The 25,725-nt window shown below is 44.1% G+C and overlaps 1 protein-coding gene across 1 annotated transcript in view; it reads left to right on the top strand.

Annotated features, from left to right (window-relative positions):
* LOC143178466 (telomerase-binding protein EST1A) overlaps nt 1-23,329 on the top strand; it is a 97,617-nt gene extending 74,288 nt beyond the window's left edge. Inside the window, exons 24-27 of the mRNA XM_076377167.1 lie at nt 13,027-13,189; nt 20,703-20,923; nt 22,020-22,104; nt 23,081-23,329. Coding sequence (XP_076233282.1) covers nt 13,027-13,189; nt 20,703-20,923; nt 22,020-22,104; nt 23,081-23,217 — 606 coding nt within the window. The 3' untranslated portion in view covers nt 23,218-23,329. The remainder of the gene's footprint in view (nt 1-13,026; nt 13,190-20,702; nt 20,924-22,019; nt 22,105-23,080) is intronic.
* Nucleotides 23,330-25,725: the final 2,396 nt, after the last annotated feature.

Genomic DNA, 25,725 nt, shown 5'->3' with positions numbered 1-25,725 from the left:
ATGATCCGGTCGATTTGATATCTTCTTGCTGATTTCCGTGGAATTTGACCCATGAAAGAAATTTCACAGTGCCTATGAATTCTTGATACATATTTCCTTCGTCTGAAGAGCAGAGTAGATTGCTCTCCCAAGGGAACCATAGACGAATAGAATGAAAGGGGAAGCCTGTAAAAGGGAGGATAAGGATAAAGGAGGTTGAGACGTCAGGAAAATGAAGGTCGTGTAATGTATGCATGAAATCTTTCGACAGCATTTTTACGTTCCAAAAGGAAGATGTATTAATATTATGAGGGTATAGAATAAATTCATGGGTTTTTTATTTTTATTCGCAATCTCGAAAGGATATTTTTTCCAGCGCATAGCGTTTCAAGTCAGTTTTACCTTCCATGGAGAAAATATCAGCGAAGGTGCGCTAGCTGGAGAACGAAAGTGGCCTTTTCCTCTCTAAGGCGCGACGTGGTTCATTTTCAACATCGTGCTAACTTATTCTACTCGCTAAACTTGAAATTATAAATGGCCATCGGTTCCCAGTCGCAGGAGTCATTCACCGGTCGGTGAACGACCTCCTCCCGCTAAATAGGAATAATAGTTAGAATAAAGAGTGTCGTCATGGAATACAGCGATCATCTGCTACTTAGTTGCTTGCGTATCGATTAGACCCGTTCCCATTAGCCGATCCTCTCTAGTCACGTCGAAAGCTACTGCTGTAATGTATGCTCAGTTTACATAAAGCTTCCTGCAAGAGGTAATATTATCTTTTCATGGCTGAGAACAAATTAAGGTGTTTTCATTAATACTAAATGAGATTTTTTATTCCGCTATTGTGTTTCTTGAAAATATTAATTGTATTACAAATTGCTCAGATTTTTTAATATTTTTGCCAAAAGCAGGCACTATAAATTATGCGGATGAGTCGGCGGGGGTCTAAACACATTCTAGATTTATCTCGTAGATGCGAGAGTCGACCCTTTTCAGAATATAATGGATTCCAGTTTTAATTAATGCCTTTATTCTCAGTCGTTTAATTAAACACCATATCTCGGTCCAAGTTACAGGCACAGTACAGTCTTTTTTAACGAGGAACCAGTGTTGCTCTCTTGAAATAGTGCTAGCTTCCTGATACTTAAAAAAATGTTCTTTTTTCACAGAAAAATGATTAAAATATAAACAGGCTAATTATCGTGCGAAAATCAAAACGTGTTTCCTCAGAAAACGAAACTGTAGTCAGTGCAAGTGCATGAACTTGTTCACATACTCAACTAAATCACGCGAAGAGAGTCCTCAAGAAGGGACTCGCTATTGTCTCATTAAAAGAGCAAGAAGCGTGGAGCAGTCGCGTTTTACAGACATCAGTTTTCGTAGCAAGAGAAGATCGCGCGCAAGCAGGGAGAAAGGCAGGAAAGAAGTCGGCCGGTTAATTACTCTAAACTAATTACCTTTTGTTAGAGTCGGTCTGCGCGCAAGCGAACATTTTACCTTAACCCGTGAACCTTGAGGAGCGTCAGAGGAACGGCTAGCCCTCGGGATGACCAGTGGCAATGAACAATGATTGCGTTCAAAGAAATCGTTATTCTTTAGGTAATTACGTTACCGAGATTTTTAATGGGCACCCTTCTCGAACAGAGTAGGAAAAACGAGAAATGCGTGCATGCAGCTGCATGAAAAACTGACATTTGCGTGCACTCATTTTAATGAAATTCAGTTCTTGCTGGCAAGTCAGCGTCACTTTTCGGGCTACTTACTGCTACGTCTGATCAGGGAATCTAGGGTTCTTTAGTTTCTCACGGTTTTTAGGTGAGGATATGATAGTAAAAAAGGAACAGAAATGTGAAACACAAGATTGACTCAAATTGAGGCGGCATTTTACCCGAAATTGGCTCGGAATTGACTTGGAATCGACTCGGAATCGATGTGAAATCCACTCTAAATTGCTATGAAATTGACTTAGAATTGACTCGATATTGGCTAGAAATCGAATAGAAATCGACTGGAACTTTGACTCGATACTGACTCGAAATTGACTCGATATCGACTTAACACTGGGTCAGCCCCGACACAGCTCTCAGTACAAAACAAATCTCTCCCTCGAGAAGGGGCCATGGACCGCTATCCCGTGAGCCAGTGAACTCTAAAATAAATGAACTTTCATCGCATCCGCTCGAACGTGGCCCGTCAACGACGCGCGCGCGGCGCGGCGCGGCGCGGCGCGGAGCTCGGCATAAATCACAATAAAGCAGCGTATCGTTTATTAACGATCTCGTTTGGCCACGGCGAAATAACGCGTCCGGGGCCAACCGGTGCGTGCATCCTGCATGGGAATCGCGCGTCGTCATTTATATTCCGAGCGGTGGCCCATGGCCTGCCTAAACGATCGCGCGCGGAAACGTCGAACAACCGATAAATTATCCATCGGCGAGCGGCGAACACGCGGGCCATCGACATCGTCTCTGGGTGGCCCCCCCCACGCGATTTCACTGCAATATGCACCGACAGCCGTCGGCTACCGGTGACCAACGCCGGCAATAATAACGATGATTACACGTGCGCACTTTGCCAGCTTGCAGATAATACTGGAAACGCCTGGGGCGTGGAATTGTCGCTTGGTTACATCGGGATCGCGATTAATTCTCATTTCAGCTGAAGACATGTGGGACTGTAGTTGAGAATTATAGTAGAGGAGGGATCTATTGGGGATTCGTTTTGGGCACTGTGTTTAATTTGGGGTGCCATGGTGAAGCTTGTGGACTAAGCAGAGCAAATGGGGTGGACGAATATTGGTAATAAAATTGCGAGTGGATGAACAGAGGTAAAGCTGGTAACCTAGTATTTAGGAGATCGATATTCAAGAAGCTTCTGAGAGTCTGTAGCATTGTAACGACTGTCTCTTTTTCTGCAAATTTGTTTCTGAAAGTGTGAAAACTCTGGTCCCCATGGAGTGTCAGCAACGCGAGGTATTGTGTGAGTAAATGACAAGCGTGAGGCATGAAACGGCAGAAAGACGGACACCTGTCGCAATGCTTTAGAGGACGCCTCTTTTCTGAATGTCGTGCGCCACCCTCTTGTTCGGCTCGACTTTTCGTGTTGGTCTTTCAGCCTAGCCGACAGGCACTGTGCGTGACGGGTATCTTGGTGCTCATTTTGTTTCGTCATCTTTGGCCTCGGGCTCCTCGTATGAGAAGTTTAGCAAGGGGACCACGGGGAGTCTGGGTTAAGATGAGGAGGTGAAAGATCGTGGCGGTTCTGGAGAAATCACGCGTGCAAAAAGAGGTTGTCAGCGTGTAATTACGTTAGCTTAGATGTGGTTGGTCAGAGTGAATAATAAATTAGATAAATTTCGGGGAAATTGAGATATTAATGGCTTGATGAAGACTTGTGAAGGGGATGAAATTTTTAAATGAGAAGAGGGCTCAGTACAAAAAAAGTGAAAAATTTCGCCTGGAATTTTCGTTCAACCATTTGTAACTTGAAATTACGATACGTTTATTATATAGAGGGTATTATAAATATATAATAGAATATTACAATTTTAAAGAGACTTTAGTATGCATGAAACATATTTTTCGAAAACGAGATTAATAAATTGTATCCACTGTTTGCATGGAAATGACGTTGGAATGTTCTACAGGAATTTTAATCAAAATTGTTTTAACAATAACTACAATTTTCCCGAAAAGGGATGTTATCACATCAGAACACAGCCACGCCTAACCACCGTCTCCGACTAAATAACCAAACCCTCCCTCAAATCTCGTTAAAACCGAAACGCATCCTCCGCCCCATTCACCTGGCCTCCTCGAACAATACCGAAAACCCTGCAAGGGAGAAAAGCGTCCATTGTATACGATTTTCCCATTATTTCACCGCGTTTCAGCGCCCTGTACCGAGAATTCAACCGCGGATCGCAATTGTAACCGCGGCTGTGCCGTGAGCCATTTTAAGCGAGAGGGCCAGCGCCAACAGCCTCAGCTTCTCGGCTGTTTGCAGCAAATGTAACCAGCGCAGCATTTGAATAGAATGGCCTTATAAATACGCGACAAATATATGCAATTAGGGTTGTCTTGTTCTAGACTCTCCTCGGTTATCACCCCTCTCTCGACTTCCACTCGAGCGCACGACTCAGTCGATTAAAAAGCGCCCAAAACGAGTATCCCCTCGATCGAGCTCGAAACAGGGAAAAAGAAAAGGCGGACAGAAGAAATTCGAGTAATGTAACGAGGCAAGGTGGCCTCGCGAGTGGCTGGCAGGTACGCGCGTAATGCGACGAGGATCGCCCGGGAAACCGATTCCATCGCGTGGATCTCATTAACTTTATCGTCACACGAGCCATTCCCCGAGATCGAGCGGATAACGTTGTTCCGATCGCAAGAGACCGAGCCTCTCCTTGAAAACGCGGCGCTGCTTGTTCAAGTGGACTCGATTTTCTTCGAACTTGAACGATCGTATCCCTGGTCGAGTTAATTCGAGTTAATCACGCCTGACTCGCATCCGTTCTCCCTGCAACCTATTGTGCCCGTGTACGAGCTAATTTATCGCTCCTTTCGGCCGCGGACATCGTTGCAATTGCTCGCAACCGATCACCCTCTTCTCCACTTTGGCAGACTGATAACGTGTGTCACGACACTGTCGCCCTTGGGTACGTTCGTGCAACTCGATCTCACGCCGCAACGTTTCCATTTGCGTGCGATGGCAACATTATTAGCGACTAGCGCGTCTGTTCTGCTGAATAAGATACACCGCAAACCGTGGCGCGCGGTCTGGATCGAATATGGAAAGTCAGCGGTGTTTCGTGGATGTTTAATGGTCCATTAACGGCGGAGAAGCGTGGCTAACGAGGTAAATAACGAAAACTCGCGTGCTACTTGTTGGTGATATAAATCTGACGAGAACGGGTTGAGGTAATCGGCTTCGATGCGGGCTTCGGTGGACGTGTCGGATTGGTCGCGATAAGCGGTTTAATGTGGGCTGAGGAGTTGCTAGTAATGTGGTTAGTAAATGGATCCGAAGGCGCAGTTTTCTGAGGTTGTTTTCTTCAAGTATTACTGTCAGAAGAATGAGTTGAAATTAGAAAAACAAATTTATACTATTTTTGTCCACTTCACATAGGTATCTCCTATTTTTCTGTACGCTAAAATTTCTTCCCACAATTGCATAAATCTATCAATTCGAAATGTCTCCTCATTTATTCTGCTAAAATGTCACGGCTCCGTGGGAAGAAAAGGCCGAGGTAGGACCTTTGCCTGTGCTCTGAAAGTGCTCTGAAACGCGTTCTGAATCAAACCTCGCAGTAGAATAGGGAACGTGTTTCGTGCTGGTCGTACGAGGCCCCTGGGAGAGCTGAGTGTCTCTTAATATCGCTGGAAATTAAAGATTTCTCCGAGGCCTATTACCCGTGCCACCATCACGAGGGACAATGGGGACAATGTCCTTCTCGTCGCCGACAGACCCCCTTACGTTAGGGGTGATACCACGGAAGCTGTTATCTCGGCTGTGCAGATGATGCGAGGGTGAGCCTCGACCATGCCTCGCCTCCCACGGGATCCCCGTAATATTTCGACTATAAATGTTTGAATATGACGACCTCCGATGATTCTATGGGGTTTTCTGCTACGTGCACGCGACGTGGAACGCGTTGGACAGGGCGGACGCCCCTCCCATGCGAGGGTGGAGGTGCACTGGGGTGAATATGTGGAATAGCTTCATGGGGATCTTCGACGATGAGATTTTTAAAGGGGGTTGACCGTGCAAGAGACCGCTGAAAAAATGAATAGAGTGACAGGTCGATTCTGGGGGATGGGGCAGAGGGTGGGAGGGAATTAACTGACGGATTACGCGGTTTTCCAGGGAGAAACGTTGAAGATTACGGAGGGGCGTAATCTGGATGAAAGATGGGAATTGAATGGAATTTTTTACGAGTATTTTGATCCTTGAGAGGGCCTTGTAAATCCTGCTCAGCAGTGGATTTAGCTGTTCGGGGGATTGGATACTTTGGCGGCGATTGCGTTTCGAGATGGTCGAATATAATTTAATTTGGTAACTAAGTTTCTTGTGTTAAGGTAATATTATCCAGACTTCAAAATTGTAGCTGTGAATCACGTAAGGTCGTAAAATTGTAAATTTGTAAAATTTAAGAGTGGGGGTACCAAGGATTCCAATAGTTAACTATCAATAATGGTCTCACGATGTTTATATGCTGGGGGTCATGACAATGCAGCTCGAGTGCCTGACCTTTTTCTACCTGTGACCGTCAGTCTTCGGTGTGACTTTGAACCGATGACATCGTTCGCGGAGTTCGTGCATTATTTTAGTTCTCAGTCTTCTTTCATTGTGTGTGATCCAAGTGATTCCTCACAATCGACACAGTGCTAGTGCATTAATCTCATCTACTTGCAATTCACAAGGGGTAAGATACCAACAAGTTTTCTAATTTTGGAGGGTCCAAAAATATTAAACACTTGTTTTCAAAATAAACACGCCCTTTATTCTGAAATAATTAACGCCTACAAAATTACAATAATTAAAATTCAGACAGTCTCGTTCTTTATCAACCAGCTCACATAAATCTCTTCTCTCCTCTCTCTTCCTTACATGAATCCCAGAAATATCTATCTCCGTGAAAAAGCAAGATTCTAACACCGTGTCGCGTTCGAACCTTTCCGTCTCTTCAGATTTTTCCCCCTGCCTGTTGAAGTGCCCTTAACCCGTCTCGCCATCTGTTCGTTTTCTAGTCTGTGTACATAGGCGACGATTTACTTTTTCCGTGCGTGTCGCGAGGCAGACGCGTGACTTTCTTTTCAATTCGGCGGAAGCTCGCCCTCCGAAGGGTCAACACTGTCCCATTCGATGGGGACGTCAGACGTTCGCTCCGCTTTTTCCCTGCGAGTCGAGGCGTTCGATTTTGCCCCGCGATTTCCGGCCCGGAGGCGAGAAAAATGCGACGAATGGAATTCGCGTCGTGAAAAGCGAGGAGAGGCGACACTCGCCGACACCTGGAATTCCTCTTGGCTCGACGCTGAGGGATCGTTCCGCGTCGTTTCTATTAGTTCAGTCATTGACAGTGCAAACACTCTTTTGTGGTCTCCTTCTCGGGACGCACTCGAGACCCCGACGATATTCGACGACGGTGCGTAGGGACGTCGGAAGGGAGAGACACAGCGAAGGACAGGGTGATGTTGAGAGAGAGAGAGAGAGTGGGGACGGGGGTTATGGAAGGGAGAAGGAGAGAGGAGCGCGAGTGGTACGGCTCGTGACAATGTCAATGTTTGCGTCGTTGCACCGAAGCACTCTCAGAACAGCCGCGGAGACTGAGTGTCTTCAGGTTGTACAGGAAGAATGGATTCGTGTCGAGGGTACGCAGAACTAGTCGCTCTTTGCGGGGACTACCTCAATGAACCTCCATTAATTTCCAAGCTTTCCCCGGGACTCGGCCTCTCCCGTTCCTCTCTTCTTCCTCCTGGAGCGGACATGTCAACTGTGTCTGCTGCCCTCACCCGTACCTGATCCTTCTTGCCTCTTCTCGGCCTTTCGTTCCTGTTCGTGGCATCTCCCTGTCTCGCTTCGGAGGGCGTGAAACTCGAATGGCCACTGGGCGTCTTTGTGCGCCCCGAGGAAAGAGGTCAGGCTTGTGTTCCTGAGGCGCTGAAGTCTGAAAGGGATGGATGTTAGATTGGATTTAGAGTTAGTTTGACTCTGTTGACGACGGTCCCTTTACCCAAGGAAATTTACGCTACAATTTGTGTCCGAGACTTAGGAAAGCCCAGGATATTGTAAAGTTTAAGATTGATCGTAAATCAAATTACAAATCATTAAAGTTCCGCAAAAGTTATTTTATATATTCCTCCCAGAAAACTTTGACGCAGTATTACAATCTTTTATAATAATTCTTCAAATACTGCTGGAGGACAAATTTTCTAGAAATAAAATCCTCGCATAAAAGTAATTTTTCTTCAGCCCCACGTTTTTCAAATAAATTTCTCAAATTCCAGAGTCTCTCGTTTTAGCCTCTGCATACAAGTTACTCGTCTTGTTTCTAGACGAGGGATCCTTACATATTCCTACGATCGAAAAATCCCAGCCAACAAACTCGATACTTAACTATATAAATTAGAGTCGCGATTCGTGGAACGGGTTGGAGCTTTCCGCGATATCGCCGCTTGTAAATGTACGGCCAGAAGGATTACACTTTGACACGACGGGATACTTGTTCGGCGTGTAACAGGTCCTCGTGGAGGTGGCGTCGGCCATCACCCAGGGCCCTCCAGGTGTTCCGGTATTTGTCGTCGTCGGGGCCGATCCTCATGTGGGTGTAGTTTATGGTTCGGGGGTATGCCAGGGGACCTCCCTCCTCCCTCGATCTGATTTGCGAGCGCCATTACACGCGGTCGGATCGTTGCAGCAGCAACTGTTGCATTTATGAATGCGATTACCCTTAATATATCGTCCGTGTAACTCTGCTCGCTAATTCCATCGGGGCGGAGGAGTCTGCAATAAAATCAGGACGGAGTTACGAGTGGTAATTTCTTCCCTACCTCCTTGTTTTCTTCTTCACTTGAATTCTTTTCTTTTTTTTTCTTTCTTTTTTTTTTTAAGCTTATTCTTCCGTGACTGTGACTCCGATCTTTATCTGTCTCTTCACTTGTTCCGCATCGCGGTTTTAAATCGTTAGTTGCGCGAGCCTGCCCAGGGGGACATGGTGTTCGATCCTTTTAATGCCCTAAGAAATGATGGGGCAAAGGGTGTCTTTTCTTATGGTTTGTCTTATTTATGCTTATCACGGGGATTTAAGAAAACTGATTTTATGCGTTGTACGTGGTTTAGTGTTTGCCTTTAATGAGAATACTCTGTAGTAACTAGATGCTTGAGAGTTTTCTAGATTGAATGCAGTTGATTTAATTTATAAATATACGCTTCACATTCTTGGATTTAAAATTCATTTCTGGTATCTCATAAGAGTGATTCTTCCCTGACACGTAATCTTAACTTCTCAATTGCGACATGAATCCTAATTTTCCATTTCGAGTTAAATCTCCTAAGTGAGTTTACCCATAAAAGCTATAACAATTACCTCTCATCAATGCTTTCAGCCATTCGCATTCCCCGTCGTAAATTACTCGTAAGAAGAGACTACGAACACGAGAAGAGTAGTCAATTGTATAAATTCGAGAATAATCCTCTTTCTCGAATCCATTTAGTGTGCACTTCCGGTCAGCGATTTATCATCTCTAGACAGCTGCAAATGTGCCGTGATTCCGGGCATCTATCCTCACGGTTCTCGCGTGCATTCGATAATCGTGGTACGATTTCCAACCGTGCCTTGCTTTTTTGCGGACAGGAAGAAAGGTTATCGCCAGTCCTGAGCCAGTTATTGGGTTCGTGGGTCAGTATGATCTTTGACTCGGTGTTCCATGGACGTAATTTTCGATTAGGACGTCTTATCGGCTGGTTCACTGTCGCTCTGCCCGGAATGCGATATACCGTTAATTGATTCTCATCCCGTGGCAGTTGAATGAAATTTCTTATGGCCGCGGGAATACGCCGCGGACGCGTTCCCATCGTGCGATGCTAATTCGAGAGGAACAAGTTTAAGGTGTCGTGTATAATGTTCTTGTAAAGGAAAGGCAAAAAAGTGATGTTTCTGCGATTATATGGCCAATAACCGCTACTCGGAGCTCTGGACACTGTGAAATATCGTTTTGAGTAACTTGATGGTTTAATTCGCGGTTATGTTCTAGAGATAATATTATATGGTTTCAAGTGATGCTAAGTTCTTGCATGAGTTATGCTTTTTGGTTCACATTTTGAAAGAGTGGATGTTTTGCGGGAAGAGGACTCAGGAATTGCCGTAAGACATTAAAAATAGTAATTAGGATTGATTTACTGGTCTTCAGCAGCGGGGCTGTACATATGTAGTTTAAAAATAATGCAACCTGTAATTAAGTTCAAGATGATAGCTAATAATTGCTTCTTATTTTAAGAGTACTCGTTCCTGTGGTATTTCATAAATGTTAACTTCTTTTATCTTACAAAACTTGTACCTTGCGAAGTTAATTGCTGCAAGGCGGTAAATATGAAAGAAGTGTGAAGACGAGATTCTTCACAGCAAACACACGTTAACACCTTGAAGTTCTTTGTCATGTTTCGCGTGCCATTGAAATCTTTCGTCACGTTCAAAGCCAGGCGAAGTACAACCGAGAAGTAAATTTCCAAGCCTCGAAGATGTAGAATTCATTTGTAGGAAGACGTGCATACAGATACCTCCATTTTTCCGCATACCACTTACATACAACAAATTTTTCTAAATAATTCTTCGAAAACTCAAGCTCCCGATAAATAAACCTTTTCAGGGGCTAGAATACCATCAGTCGATCCAAGGGTCAAAGGCCCTTCATCGCATCTCGAGCCTCCTCCGAATTCCCTATCGCTCTCTAGCATCTCTGGATCGAGGGCAGTTAAAATGCGCGCCGCGGAACGCGTCTGCGTACATCAGGAAATGTATAGGTATGCGCGACAGTGCAAACCTTGCGTGTTATCGTCCGGTGTCAAGGTGTTCCACACACAGTCTCTCGAGCTGTGAACCTGTCCTTAACGTGACGCGGGTAGGTTTCCGCGTCAGCCTGGCCCGAACATTTATACTATGTTGCTAGAGGCGCGCGCTGTTTGCACGTGTCTGCGTGGCCGCTTAATATGCGTGGGCGTTGGAGCCGCGGTGCGTGATTCAAGGCGGGTTCTCACGAGCGAGAGCCACTCGTGGCGCGAACGACGGGGAGGAGAGAGGGGGTGACAGGGCGCGAGAGAGGACAGGGAGACGGAAAGCGAGGGAAAGCGACGAAGACGTAACGGGAGTGGCGACGGTACGGCATCGGTCGTTTAGGAATTCGCGAATACTTTAAACGGGAGTAAAGCACACGAGACATTCGCCCGTGGTCTCCTCTCGCCTTCGTGATAGCACGCGACTGCGAGAAACCTGGGGGACTGAGCCGAGGGGTTCGAGTGCCGTGTTGAAGCGCTGTCTTGACGTGGCGTCGAGGAACGTCGTTCCACTAGCATTCCGTTTTCTTCCACTGTGCGTTCGTGAGGAGGAATCTCGAGGAGGCCAATTTTCAGGCAGTTAATATATGTATGCGTTGGTCTGGGTTAAAGTAAAACGTTGGGTTCATCACTTATTTAGTATTACCCAGATAAGTGATAAAGTAAGTGATAAATTCAACTTCCTCAGATTTTTGAGTCACTCTATTTTTATAATTACGAGCACCAACATATAGGTATAATAGATTAGTGATAATTCTGGCAATTTTCAGAATTTCTCTTTCAATATTGAGTACACTTAGTCCTCTAAGAACGGAGCAATTTTATCCATGAAAGCTCTGTGCATTTATAGCATAAAAATTCAGAAATGTCATTAACAAGTTTGGGTTTTCTAAGCAAAATGGTACATATATGTTTTATGAATATTGAAAAATTATTCCACATTCTTCACGTGATATCCTGATGGCAGAATAATTTCTAAGCGAAGCACGGGGAATTCCCAGTCGTAAATTTGATCTATTTAGCCGAGAGGGCAACGGTGCGCTGCTGCTGTAACGTCTGGACATGTGTAGGATATTTAGATTGTGACGTGATGGAACGAGGAGACAGGGGCCTGCAGGTGTCTCCCGCCTTACTTTTACATTCCGCCTCTATACTCCCACGAACAATTAGGCTTGTCGTCAAATTCTTTGCGCGCTTCCCCTCCTACCCGAAGTGCCTCTCGATGCGCGAACACGACGGGAACAATGAACGATATTCTCCTGGCTCTTGGGATTTGAATAATCGCTGGCCGAGATACCGTTGCGAAGATACGCGCGTGAGTCATCGCGGCGTGAACGGGAGAGAACGCCGTGCATTATCGCGCACACGCGGTCATAAGTGAGAAGTCGACGTCACGATTTTAATTATCGACTTGTCGCGATTCTGTTGTCGCAGAAATCCACGGAGTTATTTTCCATTGCACGCGCGAGGATTCTAATTATTGCTGACAGCCTTATTTGTCTGGAACTTGATATATTTCTTTCTGGACTTTATGGAATCCCTAAGCTGATCTGATGTTTACATAACTTATGCGAAGATTTACATAGCTTATGCAAAGATTACATACGTAAATATTTGCAGATTTGCATAGTTGAATATCTGAAAATCTGAATATTTGAGTATTGGAATATTTGAACATTTGAATAGTTGAAAATTTGAATATTTGAAAATTTGAATATTTAAAAATTTGAAAATCTGAATATTTGAAAATTTTAATATTTGAAAATTTGAATATTTGAAAATTTGAATATTTAAAAAATTTGTAGGGCCAAAGCAGTATAACCAAATTTCGCGTTTTCCTAGGTCTCAAATTTCACAAATTGGAAAGAAATCCACATAAAAAGTTCTCGTTTTCTTTCTCGCCTCGAGTGCAAAGGTTAAGCTTCTGTTTTCCTACGAAGGAGAGTCTCATTTGTTAGAGGTTCGACCCACAAGTAGAGCGCAAGACGCAACGGAAGACGCATTGCCCTCCAATTGAATCCCACGTATGCGCACAGTGCTACGTGGAACGGTCGGAGAACAATGTCGAGCCAAGACGCGAATGCCAAGTAGCCATTGTTGTAACAGAAGATACGAACGTAATGAGCCCCCTGGTGTTACCCTCGGCTCGTGGGACGATGATCGATACGCAGCAGTGAATGCAGCAATATGCGTTGGTCCCATGTAACATACCGGTAGTGGGACCTTTCTTCGGGGTCATATGAGAAGATAGAACTCTTAAAAATAATGGTCCAGTTTTTGTAATTTCTAAGAGACTCAATTTCAAAAAAAGTAAATATTCTATCATATAACATTACAGGGTTAATTGCTTATAAAGATGACGTCCAAATTTAGTAGGAAGTTTCTATTTTCTTTTTTTTTTTTAATTAAATTAAATTAAGTGGATTAAGTAAGACTCGTTTAATAACACGAAGGTTGTGTAACAGGGAGCAGTGTACTAATTATAATCCTTATCTGTTACAGCAAATCTTGCGAAAATCTTCAGTGTCAGTGGAGATCGAGGTCAGACCAAGGCAGCTGGTCCCAGACACTAATTGCTTCATCGACTACCTACCACAGTTGCAAAATATCGCGAAGGCGACTTCCGGTGCACAGCCGATTTATACGCTTATGGTGCCACTTGTGGGTGAGTCAATTTTTACACTTCAAAAATGCTTCGTATAGAATAGATAGTTTAGAAGATGTTTCCGTGTATTCTAACTGTTAAGAAAAATCGGCAGATCAATCTTAACGTCATAGCGTAACTTGACGTCATACATTCCGCATAAATTATCGATTTTCATAATCACGTATTCGATTCATCTTCACAAATTACGGAGATAAGTGTCAAACAGTTTGTTCTCGATTACGTAGCTTCGATATGAATTATTAGTAACAGTTACTGGTAGAGTACTATAAAATCAAACTCTTATAAATCCTATTCTCAGCGAATTAGTATGCTCGGAATCCTTTGAAGTACGAGCAAGTAGTAATAACCAATATTTATCGTACATTCATCCCACGTTTATGAAATATACCTCAAACGGTTGTCAAACATTCATCAATCATATCCCAAGAAATTGGTATTATTAAAAAAAATGTCTTCTCTCCGAGTTCTGACAGAGTCCTTAATTACCCGCGTGACTCGACGAATAAGCCAGTTCCTCATCTTTCCTCGCAACTGTTTACTGCGCGCAAAAATATAAGGAAGATATTAAATAATTCTATGGTACAGTCGCCAGAAAGCCTCTGAACCGGTTGACCCCTGTTCTATATCTCTCTTTCTCTCGGCCCGAGTATTTCTTTCGACCGAAGGTCGTCGATTATCCCGACCGAGAGAAGGTGGGTAACTCCGTCCGAAATAATACCTCGTTGCGGCTGGAAAAAAGTAAAACGTATGAAATAATCGCCGATAAATAACGACGAGGAGGTCGTGAATCCCCCGCGCGTCCTGAGGCCTTTCTCTCTCTATGCTTCTCAGAGGGTTGAGCAAAAATAAAGGAGAGGCGATGCGAATCGATCGAGCTGAATATCGTAAACCCGCCTCCACAAGCTGCCTCTCCTCCTCCTCTCTCGTCGCGAGGATTCGGCGAATTCTAAGAACTGGTCGAGGGAAAAGATAGAATAACATCAGTGGAAGATTTTTTTCGATAATTTGCAATTGAATTTGCGTAAAAATTGAGCCTCCTACCTCGTTTCATTTTCTGAGAATTTTCAGGACATTGAGGGTGAGGGTTAAAGTTACAAAATTAATAGAATCTTCGGTAAGATTTTATAGTAATAATATACTGGGCTTCATCGATGTCTAGTTATCGATAATTTATCGATACTTTATCCGGTGAGCGATCGTAAAAACGTTCGCAGTCTTGTACGTTTAACGATTCTTCAACATCATTACAATGTATTGAGTCTCGGGACAAATTTCCAACACGTTTCGCTGGATCTCGATCCTCGACTCGGCATTAAGGATATCGCCGGAGGGAGATCGTGTCATCAGGGAACATCATCAGCAGGTCATGGCGTGGGTCAAAACGATGCGTAAATATCCGACTCACCTTGCGGTGATGACCATCGTCGTCATCAACATGTTGGTCATCGTTCGTTGTCTATGGGATCATAGAATATTCCTTTCCCTTCTTTGTGAGTCCAAATTCTGCGAATTTAATATCTGATCCATCAGACATATTAACCTTCCCTTTTTTTGCAAATTGAACAGATCGATGCCTAGGCTTGTCATTGTTAATTTTTTGTAACGATTTTATAAATCATTTTTCGTAGAATTATTAAAAAATTATTGCACACATTGATTTTTAATGCCTGTAGAATTTATGGGTAGGGGGGATTAAAATCGCGATGGTTACATTATCACAATCATAACAATATAGCTGAACTTTCTAACCTTTTGCTACCTGTGAAGCTCAGTCTTCGGCGCGACATTGAACCGATAACATCGCTTATGCAATCTCAATTTTTCTCTCATGAAAAGTGAGTGAAGTAATCTCTTGCAAATTGAATTAGGTTTACTTTGTTTTAACTCAACTCTACAGCTACTCGTTCCTATCAGTAGACAACTCTCAGTCCCTCTTGTAAACTCGAACGGAAGTAACTCAGCGTATTTATAATTGCATCACCGGACGTGTCGTTACGTGAAGGAGCGAGCGAAGGAGGTCTCTGACCAGGCACGCGGAGGCGATCCAAAAATAATCTGCTCGCTGAACGAAGCCAGAAGTTTCGCTTTTTACTGGTAAAAGCGACAGTCCGTTAGCTCGGACATGAACGTGCACGGTAATTACCTGTACCCAGGGGCGTACTTTAGCATAGCAATTACCCAATTACCGAGCTCTGTGTAAACGTCGAATCGGTGTGTTTGTTAGCAGTGCGTAGCCAGAGGCGATCGTAAATGTGTTCCAGTCGATGCTGACGACCCGATGCGCGTTGTCGATCGATGGGTCGTCGAAGCAGGGGTCCTTCAAAGAGAAGCGCCATGCGTGTCACGAAATCGTTGGACAGGACCGTTTTCACTTGGGAAAAACGTATATGCCATGGTAGAGTGAGCCGCGATGACGGGACACATGCCATTAGAGTTTGTTATTGATTTGGGTATCAGGCTTGTTTCTGTTAGAATTTATGCAGATATTGCAGATGACGTGTATTGCATTCGTGTCTTTTTTTAATTGGTAGATTCTGTGAAAGTTGAAGTGTATTCTACAAAAGTGGTCTCTTTAAAATTGAAGTTTATAGAGACCCTCAATTTTATGAACTTTAAGTATCCATGTGAATGTTAAGTCCACGAAGGCAATTCTGTAGTATATGGTATATCTATGAAGTACAGCTTCGTAGCTATCTTTATGAACTCTGCCTTCATGAAAGCTAAGTCTGTTGCGGAAGAATTTCATATTCTTAACAATTGCGGAAGAATTTCTCTCGATTGAAGCAAAGGATATAGCAGGAAGAGATATTATACTGCAGAAACTTGTCGCAATCGATATCTAATCAAACGTAATTGGTGATAAATTTGAGAATATCTGATGGCGAATTTTTGGCGCTTGTAGTTCTACGATAATACGATTGAATTCACATATATTATCGTGAGAAATATTTCACAGGCTGTTCGAACATGCCTCGGGATATTCATTAGCATTCTTATACGCCTTCCTTCTCTGTGGGCAATTGTAAATATTCGAGCGTTAGCGCGCTCATTTTCAGCTCTCAGGATTTTTAGTCGCGTAACGAGAGTGTCTGATCCATGACGGATGAATCTACTGTGTCTTTTCATTCTTCACTTAATTCGCGACTATCTATGAATATCAGATCACTTCAAATTTTATTTTGTATTTCTGTATATTGCAATATGCAAATTAATGGTGATCAGATTGACGATTTAATCCTTTGCACATTTTTATAAGAGAATTTTTGTATCAAATACTGCTATTAGAAATTGGCAAAATTTACATAAATTTAATTCTTCTAAAAACGAGAACTATTAAACCATAAAATTAAATTGAGTTAAAATCATCTGTATAGTTGATGAGTATCACACAGATCTATTCCAAAATTACCATTACCAGAGTTCATTAACCATGACCTAGGTTTGGCCTATTATGATGATCGGGGACGATCACCCGACCTTGTAAATTTCCCCAGTGAAAGTAGAGGCAGGTATTCAGTCGATGTTCACAGGTGTAATTCGATTATCGGTTGTGTAGCTATGATACATTCTAATCGCGTGACCCTATCTATGCGCCATATCGTAAACATCAATCGTTTTGACTGTTTTAGCCATTCTGGGTTTAATAATGTGACAGAAAACGATCTGTGAAGAGAAAGGCGTACACCGGGACTCTTTATGCAAATTTATATGCCTATAAATTCAGGCGAAGAAATGAAACCTAAATAGATTTGTTTCATCCTCTTAATACCGCATCGTAGAGTTCATAAATGTGCAGTGCACATTTTTTCGAATTCCCTATAAGTGCACAAACATCCGCATTCCAATAATGAATAATTCCCCATTATCGGTGTACGGGACTCTAGATTATATTTCCAATCGAATCAAGATATTAATAGCTAATACAAATAATATAGAAGTAATCTACGCGACCTACCCACGCATCCATTCCATTCATGAATTTTTCACTCACGAAGACGATCGAAGATAGACCGCGCTCGTGAAGCGAGGCCTCTCGATCGTCGCGTTTAGAATCTGCAATCTCTGGCCAATTCTTCCGGATTAACGTAAAAGACAGCCGCGCGATGCGCACGCGAGCGGAATCGAGCATGCACCTCTCGTGCAGGCGCCGATTCGTCGATTATTCCGCGCGCGGCGTCGACCACCATTTAACACGGAATGGCAAATTTCATCGAACCTTCGCGACCGAAATTCGCTTACATGCTCAATGGACGAGGAGGAGGGGGTGGATTTATGGGGCGCGCGAAGGAATGCTGGCTCAAATATACGCTTCCGCGATGAAAAAGACTGCTTCTAGGATAACTGAGAGGGAGAAGTAATAGGAGATCTTAAGCTAGATATTTTGTTCATTTTATAATTTTTATTTTGCTGTTATTCACGCCACTTTTTTTACAAAAAGAATTGCTAAATAATTATACAGCAAATGTCGAACTTCAGCGATAGAGTGAACTAGGAATCCATCGACTCTTGCTTCACCCTCGGCGCAGATAAATTAACCCACTGTCAGACTGTGGCTATACGAGGGAAGAAAGCGAACTTTCCGAGGGGAAGATACATATTCGCGAGGGTGAACCCCTTCCTCGACTTCCTCGAATAAATTGTAGCCAGTGACGGTCGGCTGGTGAAAGTTTCCGAAGAATCCTCTCGGGCAGACGTGTTTTTCTCCCTCGATCGACTGCGTGCACGGTGCCCGTCGTTTTTTCTTCGTTTCCTTTCCACCCCTTTTCCAACTCATCCCCGAAATCTGATAATCGACTCGCGTATACAGGAGACCCGGTCCAGGAATACCGAGACACGATCACATCGACAAACACACCAGTTAGAAGCACTTTCAATTGGGGATTCAACATTTGGTATGCATTAGTCTACCCCATAACCCAACCCCCTCGTAATCATAGGCGTAGCATCCGCCACGGATTTTCGTCGATTCCCTCGATCCTCTGCTGCATCGGATTAGCAGCGGGTGGAGAAGGGAATCGCCCGCTTGCAAATAGATTGGGTGATGTTGTTTCTCTTGGTAATGGAAACCTATGGGAAAAGTTGACTGTTGGGCTTTCGGGGAAAGGGGTTGTGAAAGGGAGTGGAAAGTTACGATTATGGTATCGTTGAATTTTCTATGATAAAGTTGGATCATGAAGGTTCAACAAATATTTTCCTCGCTAGAAAATCTCTCGCTCTATATAAAGTATCTACATAAAAACACACACTATCAACTAAATGATCAAATTCAAAACTATCGACAAATTTTCCTTCTGTCCCAACAACACCCAATCACAATTCCAAATATATATCTTTTCCATGGACAAACGACTTCTAAAAAAAACAAGAATGACACGCAGAACAAGACGCCTCCACCCAAAAGCTCGATCCTACCCACGCGGTGAACCGCGAAAGAACACGAAAGGCACTTAAAGAATATTTATACCCTCATCGAATTTCGCGTATCCCAGCGCAGTTAGAGCCGAGTAGCTCGTAACTATCGTGTCCCTATTGTCTCCGTGCCATTCCTCGCTGGCCCTGTACCGTCGCTTTTGTCATCGGGTGGCACCGAAAAACGAAAGTGTGCACGCGCGCGGCCGCGCGGTCATGCAAAATCGACTGGCGCTGCCCTTTGACCCCGTGGCAGACAGCCACGGACCGTCTGGCACCGACAACGGGCTACGTTCACAGTTAGGTTCTCACGGCTCATACATGAATGCATGTACATACATACGGTCTGGAACGGCGGGCGATTGGCCCCGACGGCCACGCCGCCGCTGTCCAGGCACGATCGGTACGTGGGCGATGCCCATGGTGGTCACCGAGCCAGGGGAATGGGTTTCGAGCCTCCGTCCTCTGACTCCTTTGAACCCGATGCCATGGAACGTCAACCGACACCCCATTTCCCTCGATATGGCCGCTCGATAGCCGAGTCTACACTGCCTCGATTGCGTTCCTCGCCTGACTCTCGAACCTGATCAACAAACGGTTCGCTCTCTTTGCTGGCTGATATTAATACATTGACATTCCGCTGGGGACAATTGCGCCTACTAGGGGATCGATGCTGGATGCTGGTGAGATGAAATTTTTGGTTGTAAAGTTTCAGATTCTTTAATTTTAAATTATTGAAGTAGATTCTGCTCTTAGCGGATTAGGAAAATTAGCGGTATTATTAATTTTCTAATATTTTCTAGTATTTATAGGAACGAAAATGTGGTGCAACCACGGTTTCGGAGTCGTCCAATCGCATGTCACGGCGAGTGTTTTAATAAAATTTGCACTGTCGAATAGAAATGCGGGGATTATTTAAAATCTGGTCGCGACCAGCGTCAGGCAAATGCATGGAATTCTGTCACGTACTCTCGTCGACAGTCCAATTACCGCTTGTCAGAGACACTCTGAAAATTGTTTCTCTGTGCATCGTGAACCTGCTTCCTGTTTACTATTAACCGTGTAGCTGTGCCGCCACGTAAAGCTCGCGATCTGATATTAAAAAAGAGAAGCAGATTAGATTCGGTTCAGAATAATTAAATATTTTAAGTATTTAGAGATTGTTCTTTATGTCAAATAATCGCGATAAATATATAGCAGTTCCTATTTTATTTTTATTTCGCCAAATAAATTTGCAACGAGGACTCAAATAACTTTCTAGAAAGACGGTCGAAACGTGGTCAGTTCTCTGTGCTTCCTTGAAGCTTCGATCAGTAGTGGAGAATATCTTCCAATGATATTGCATCGTATCTGGATTCACCCAGAAATTCCTCCTTCATTACTTATTGAACCTTCACTTCCCGTACCAGTCATTGGAGATTCGTTCCTCTTCCTATTTTAGAACGCCAAAATTGCAAGCTCCCGAGTTCATGTATAATTCGCGAAGACAGTCAATTTCCTTGCAGAGTTGTACTCTATTTCGAGAAGGAGTCGACAAATCCTCCTAGCATTTATGGATCCGAATGCAGCGGAGGTGGCATCCAGGCTTGTGCTAAAGTTGAACTTCACGAAACCCTGGGAAACACGGAGATAGCTTTCTTTTTCGATACTCGTGAAATTCTCAACTAGAGATCTATTATCAAGTAAATCTACTTTAGAGTGTATTAGGTTAAATGAAGGAATATTGCAGGGATAGAAGAGTTATTATTTTTTCAGTAGTCTTATACCAGGCCACTTGTCTGCTCAGTTTTCCTCACAGAATTCAACAGAAAGTTCGAACATGGCATTTTCACGCAACAGGGGGTGGATCATCGCAGAGTTCGTGTAAACACCATTAAGGCTCCTTCGTTAGAATTCCACGTGATTACTTTTCCCTCGAGGACAATGGTGTCGATGAAAAAACTTTCCCACCAGCTAGGTGAAATCCTCCCTCTGTTGCTTGCTAAACGAGTTCCCTCGAAATTGCTCCTTATTTCAGAGGAGGCGTGGCTATTTCCAGAATAAATTCTCAGTTTGATAGTTCCACAGATACTTTACCAAACGTTTCATTTTTTGTTGCCAGTTCTGAATGAGCTTGAGGGCCTGGCTAGGGGCGCCGATGCTAGAGATTGTCCCCCAGCTTCGAGAGCGGCCTTAGACCCAGAGCACGTGGCCAGGGTTGCAGAAAGTGCAAAGGCAGCACTGGCGTTTGCCAGAAGCAGGAACCCAGCGATACGGTGCTTGACTACCAGAGGAACTGTCCTCACTTCGAGCACCTTCACTGTGGAGGAAGATGTAGACAAGGTGAGTGGATTAAGTGGATAATTTTCAAATTTTCTCTTTTATTTTATTTCTCTAAAATAAAATAAAATTCTGTTTCTCGACCCATTTGAAACATTTCAAGCTAAAATTGCTCAATTTAAACTCGCAATGAATTGAATTTCCGCGTCGGTCAGAGGAATCGAGTAGATCACAGGAAGAAAGGCGGATAAGAGCTAGTTCGAAGAGAAACGAGGAGAAGGACTTAGCTTGTAGGGATTGACCGGTGTTCATTGAAGCGCGAATGTTATGATAAGGGGTCGAGCTATACCAAGGAACCCCCCACGTGGTGCACAGATAAACTCTTCTCGCGGCATGGTAACTTCTGGCGCAGCACGCTTCTCGGCCTCCCGCTTATCTCGTTGGTAACATGCAGGATACATGGGTAGGATAGGATCGTAACAGGAACCTTGATCTGTCAAACGATAGATAACGCGCGCTGCGAGCTCGTTAGATTTTATTCTACACGCCTCGCGCGCACCCTCTGTCTCGCCTCTTTCTCTTCCTCTTCCTCTTCCTTGTCGCCTTTTCCCCCTCATTCTTGTAGCATTCCTTGCCATGAAATTCTGGTGCAAAACATTCCAGAAAAATAACGCCGCGATTAGAAATAGCGCCCGAGAAATTTGCAACCACAGCGTCTGAAAATCTATTGACTTTATCTACTAGAAATCCCTTACATAATCTCTCGCAACTCCTTCAAGAATTAAATTCACAAGAAATAGCTTCGCCTCAGCTTATTCAAGCTCTCAGAATACAAATTACAGGCTCCATAAAACTTCCAAGTCACCGTAGAATTATGTCTGAAGATCTATCGACTTAATCTACTAGCACCGCTTAGCAATACTATTCAAACTTACACCAACGAACCGAACACCCCACAATTTATCTAATATACACAAATTCCTTTTCTATAATACAAATCACACGTATTTCTTGGTACCACCAGGATCTTCTCTGTCCATTTTTCAACAAAGTCGCCTCAGAACCGTGCATCCGGTTGTTGAGCTTTCCGCAAACTTTCGAATGCGTGTCACTTCGTAAATAAATATAAACACGACGGTACCGCGATATTCTGTTGCAGGACGGGCTGACAAGGAACGATGACAGAATACTGGCTACGTGCTTGAGCCTCTGCAAGACGGGTAACAAGGATCAAGTGAACGCAGGTACGTACACACTGTCCCTTCTCGTCGCGTCTTAGGGCGTACCCTGAACACGTACTCGACATTTTCCGCGGCTTTTGATAGTGATTAATATCATAGCCGATTGTAGTTCTCGTTTATGTAGAGATTAACCGTTATTGGTTGGTAAGAGGTAGTGTGCGTTACAACGGAATCGACGTGTGCAACTTTTACGAGGCTGTTATCAAAGGCTGGAATTTATTACCCAGCGTAGTACTAATTATTCGCCTCCCCCTTCCTGAGCAGCTGGAACAACGGCTAATGAAATCGATTTCATTAGGAGCTGGCGCTGCGCTAATTGAAACACTGTGCATCGTCGATCCCGTTGCGATTTGAATTATATCCCGCGATAAACGTCGGCGCCTTTCTTTTTTGGTGACCCGGACGGGTTCTTAGAAAGGGGAAAATTGGCTCTTGAGAAGCTACACCGAAGTCAGGGGGGATTTATCCGTGAATGGGAATGGTTTAGGTTTGATTGGATACACTGATTATTTATTGTTTATGTGAGCAGATTGTGGTTAATATCATAGATAGGGCTATATGACTTCCGTGAGCTGCGTTCGCGAAGTAGTTAACGGATTCATTCTAGAAAATAGTGGAACGTATACGGGATGTTCGATTATAGGCGAGGGAAGCTATAAGACATAACAGGTGATTTTGCATGTGAGAATAAAACTAGAACGAAGGTAGAAGAAATTCCGTTTGCTGCGTCATTTCCAAGTTATTAATTCTCTAGGGAGTGCCTAAAGTACACTTGAAACGTGTCTGACTTGTCCCATTCTACTGACGCCGCGCCTACCTGGTCAGTGCACTGCAGTAGAATCAGTCCCAAGTCAGACACATTTCCAAACGAAACACCGTCAGTAATTTCACCAACAATCGGTCCACAAACTCGATACCTAACCCCTGTAACCATCGGTCACACGAGAACCCAAGGGACTACCAGTTCCTCTGTCAACAGAAGAGGGTCAGCCCAGACGCCTGCGAAGGGAGGTGGTCCTGCTGACCGAGGACCGAAACCTGAGGGTGAAGGCTCTGGCAAGGGACGTTCCCGTCAGAGAGGTGCCCGACTTCATGCAGTGGGCAGGCCTCGGCTGAGACGCTTCCCCGACCCAACCCACCCGCTAACGAAAAATCTCCCGTTACCCCCGCCGAGTAAACTTGACCAGCAGCAGTCATAGCAGCCGCAGCAACACCAGCAGCAACCCACAGCAAGACCGAGAGGAAAGCGTGGAGGGATAGAGGGATAGAAGGATAGACAGAGGAGCGTGTCTCGTCAGCAGATGTTCCCATCGTGCTCACAACCCCCATCGTGGCTGTCACCTGTCACGCGCGAGCGACGGAGCCTCCGATCACGTAAGTTACGCCTGATCGTCGGGGGTCGCGCCTCTTCGTGGTCGCGAGCGTTCTCCTCTCGACACGGCGAAGATATCGCGCGTGGGGTGTCGCGTGCCCCCGTGGCGAGGGTGGACCCTGAGGTGGTTTGTCAGTCGGCGAAGGGAGAGTCGAGAGGACGGAGTAGCTTATTGGTGAAAGGGAAATCGAGGAGGGGAGGGACGCGTGGTTAGGAAAGGAGCCCTTCGGTAGGCGAACTCGAGGAACATCAGTCGTCGTGACGCTTTCCACGTTGCTCGAACGTCCTGAGATTGGGGAGACTTGAGAGGTGTTCTTTGCTGGAGGAGGTGAATATAGTTAATATAGGAGAGAGTGGAGGAGGTGTGGGCGTTGGAAAGGCGTGGGAGCGTCGCGCGAGGCAGAGGCGTGAAGGTTTCCTCGTCTGTCAGAGGAGAAAACGGGAAAACGGTGACCTAAAGTAGAGAGGGAGAGAAGAGGGAGACAGATAGAGACAGAGCGTCGGTATTTTTACACGTACGAGATATTTTTTGGTTGATTTTTATCGATGACGACCGCCCCCCCACGCGGCCGGCTTTTTTTGTGTACCTTCCTTTTATCATGTTTGTAACGATCTATACACATATACATATATCTCTACATGTACATATATACATATATATATATTTGTATACGCACTTTTGAATATTGTATACGCCGTATGCGGTCGTTGGAGGATGCGCTCGGAATCCGCGTAATCATCCGTATGTGTGTCGTTCATCCTTTTCTTACGTTCTCTTGTTTTTGCGTTGCACCGTTCTTCAGCCTCGTACCGAATGGTTCTGGAATCATTTTCCTAGTTTCTTGCCTTCCCAATCTCGGTTTTCTTGCACGAGCGACCCTTGCGCGCGGTGAGCCTCTTTTTTAACATTTTTTAAACGATTTTCCTTGTTCGTATTCCCACCTATTTTTTCTAGCAATTTCGTATTCATTTTCCTATTTCTTACGGTGCCTTTATTTTATGTGGGCCTTTTTTTTCTTTTTTAATAGCAATTTTGTGACACCTCACGGATTACAGGTGGCGACGGTGTTGTTAAAAAAAGTGCGTTTTACTGAGGTTTTAACTTTGAGAAGTATACTTTTTATTATATTAATGAAGCGGAATGGATTCGTTGGGGAGCATGGTGACTTTCGTGATTGAGCTGAGAAAATCACTCTGTCTCTGATGGAATATTATCTTAATCAATATATCATTTTTCTAAACACCGAATTTAATGTCAAAAATAATAAAAATTTCAGAACTACAATAGAGCAAAGTGCATGATCGCGATTGTCGCCATGTTTCCAAGAAAATCCATATTTCCGTATTAATTTTTACTTAAAAATGAAACATGTATAAAATTCACACCAACGCGGCTCCAACCCGTAAGCTGTCACGGGAGGCATTTGAATTCCCTCCGTCTTTTTTATTGTAATTCACGCACTCGGTTCAGCGTGTGTAAGATGTATGCAATTTTTACAGCACAAAAAGAGAGAGGCCATTTTAAACGAGCACGAACCATCAAGAGCATTTTAAACGCTCCTTTGTACACGCGTTTGCATTCTAAGTAACCTGTCGATATTTACGAGCCATACAGTACGAGGTCCCAAATATCCTCGTCGTTTTCCAGCGACTGCGCGCGTGTCCTTGTCAAGCATGCTGACGACCGCGTGAATTTTTAATCGAGACACTTGCACTCGTCAAACACGAACTGTAGATGACGTGAATATCGTAACACCGCTGATAATTTACTCGCACTTATTGCGAGGTGAAACGAAAGAGTTCCTTTTTTGTTGGCAAAGTTTACATCAATTTTGCTGGATCTAGCGCCATTTGATCGGTCGAGTTGGCAATGTCTAGTTGGTCCTTTGGTCCCATACGATTCCATTTTATTGATACAATTTTTGTCGAACAAATTGACATCAGTTTGTTATATCGATGTCACTTTGTTGGCATTATTTTTGTAGATAAAATTGAAGCCACTATTGGATCTATCAAGTGTGCGCCATTTCAAGCAAAATCAATATTCAGCCGATCGTTTTGCATACGAACGAGGATTAAATTCAAAGAAATCGAAGCATACAGTCCAGACGCATGATTGTAATCGTTGCGGGATTGTCCTTTCGTGAAACGGAGAAAGTTTAACAATGCTTTTAGTAGAACTCCAATGCAGATCGATAGATTATTAATACGAGATTTCGCGAGGGCTTTGCACGATTTCCACGATACCGTTT

This window comes from Calliopsis andreniformis, chromosome 4 (genome assembly GCF_051401765.1).
Source record: "Calliopsis andreniformis isolate RMS-2024a chromosome 4, iyCalAndr_principal, whole genome shotgun sequence".
NCBI classification, from domain to species: Eukaryota; Metazoa; Arthropoda; class Insecta; order Hymenoptera; family Andrenidae; genus Calliopsis; species Calliopsis andreniformis.
Note: the sequence above shows the minus strand (reverse complement) of the source record. Positions and strands in the feature narration are given on the sequence as shown.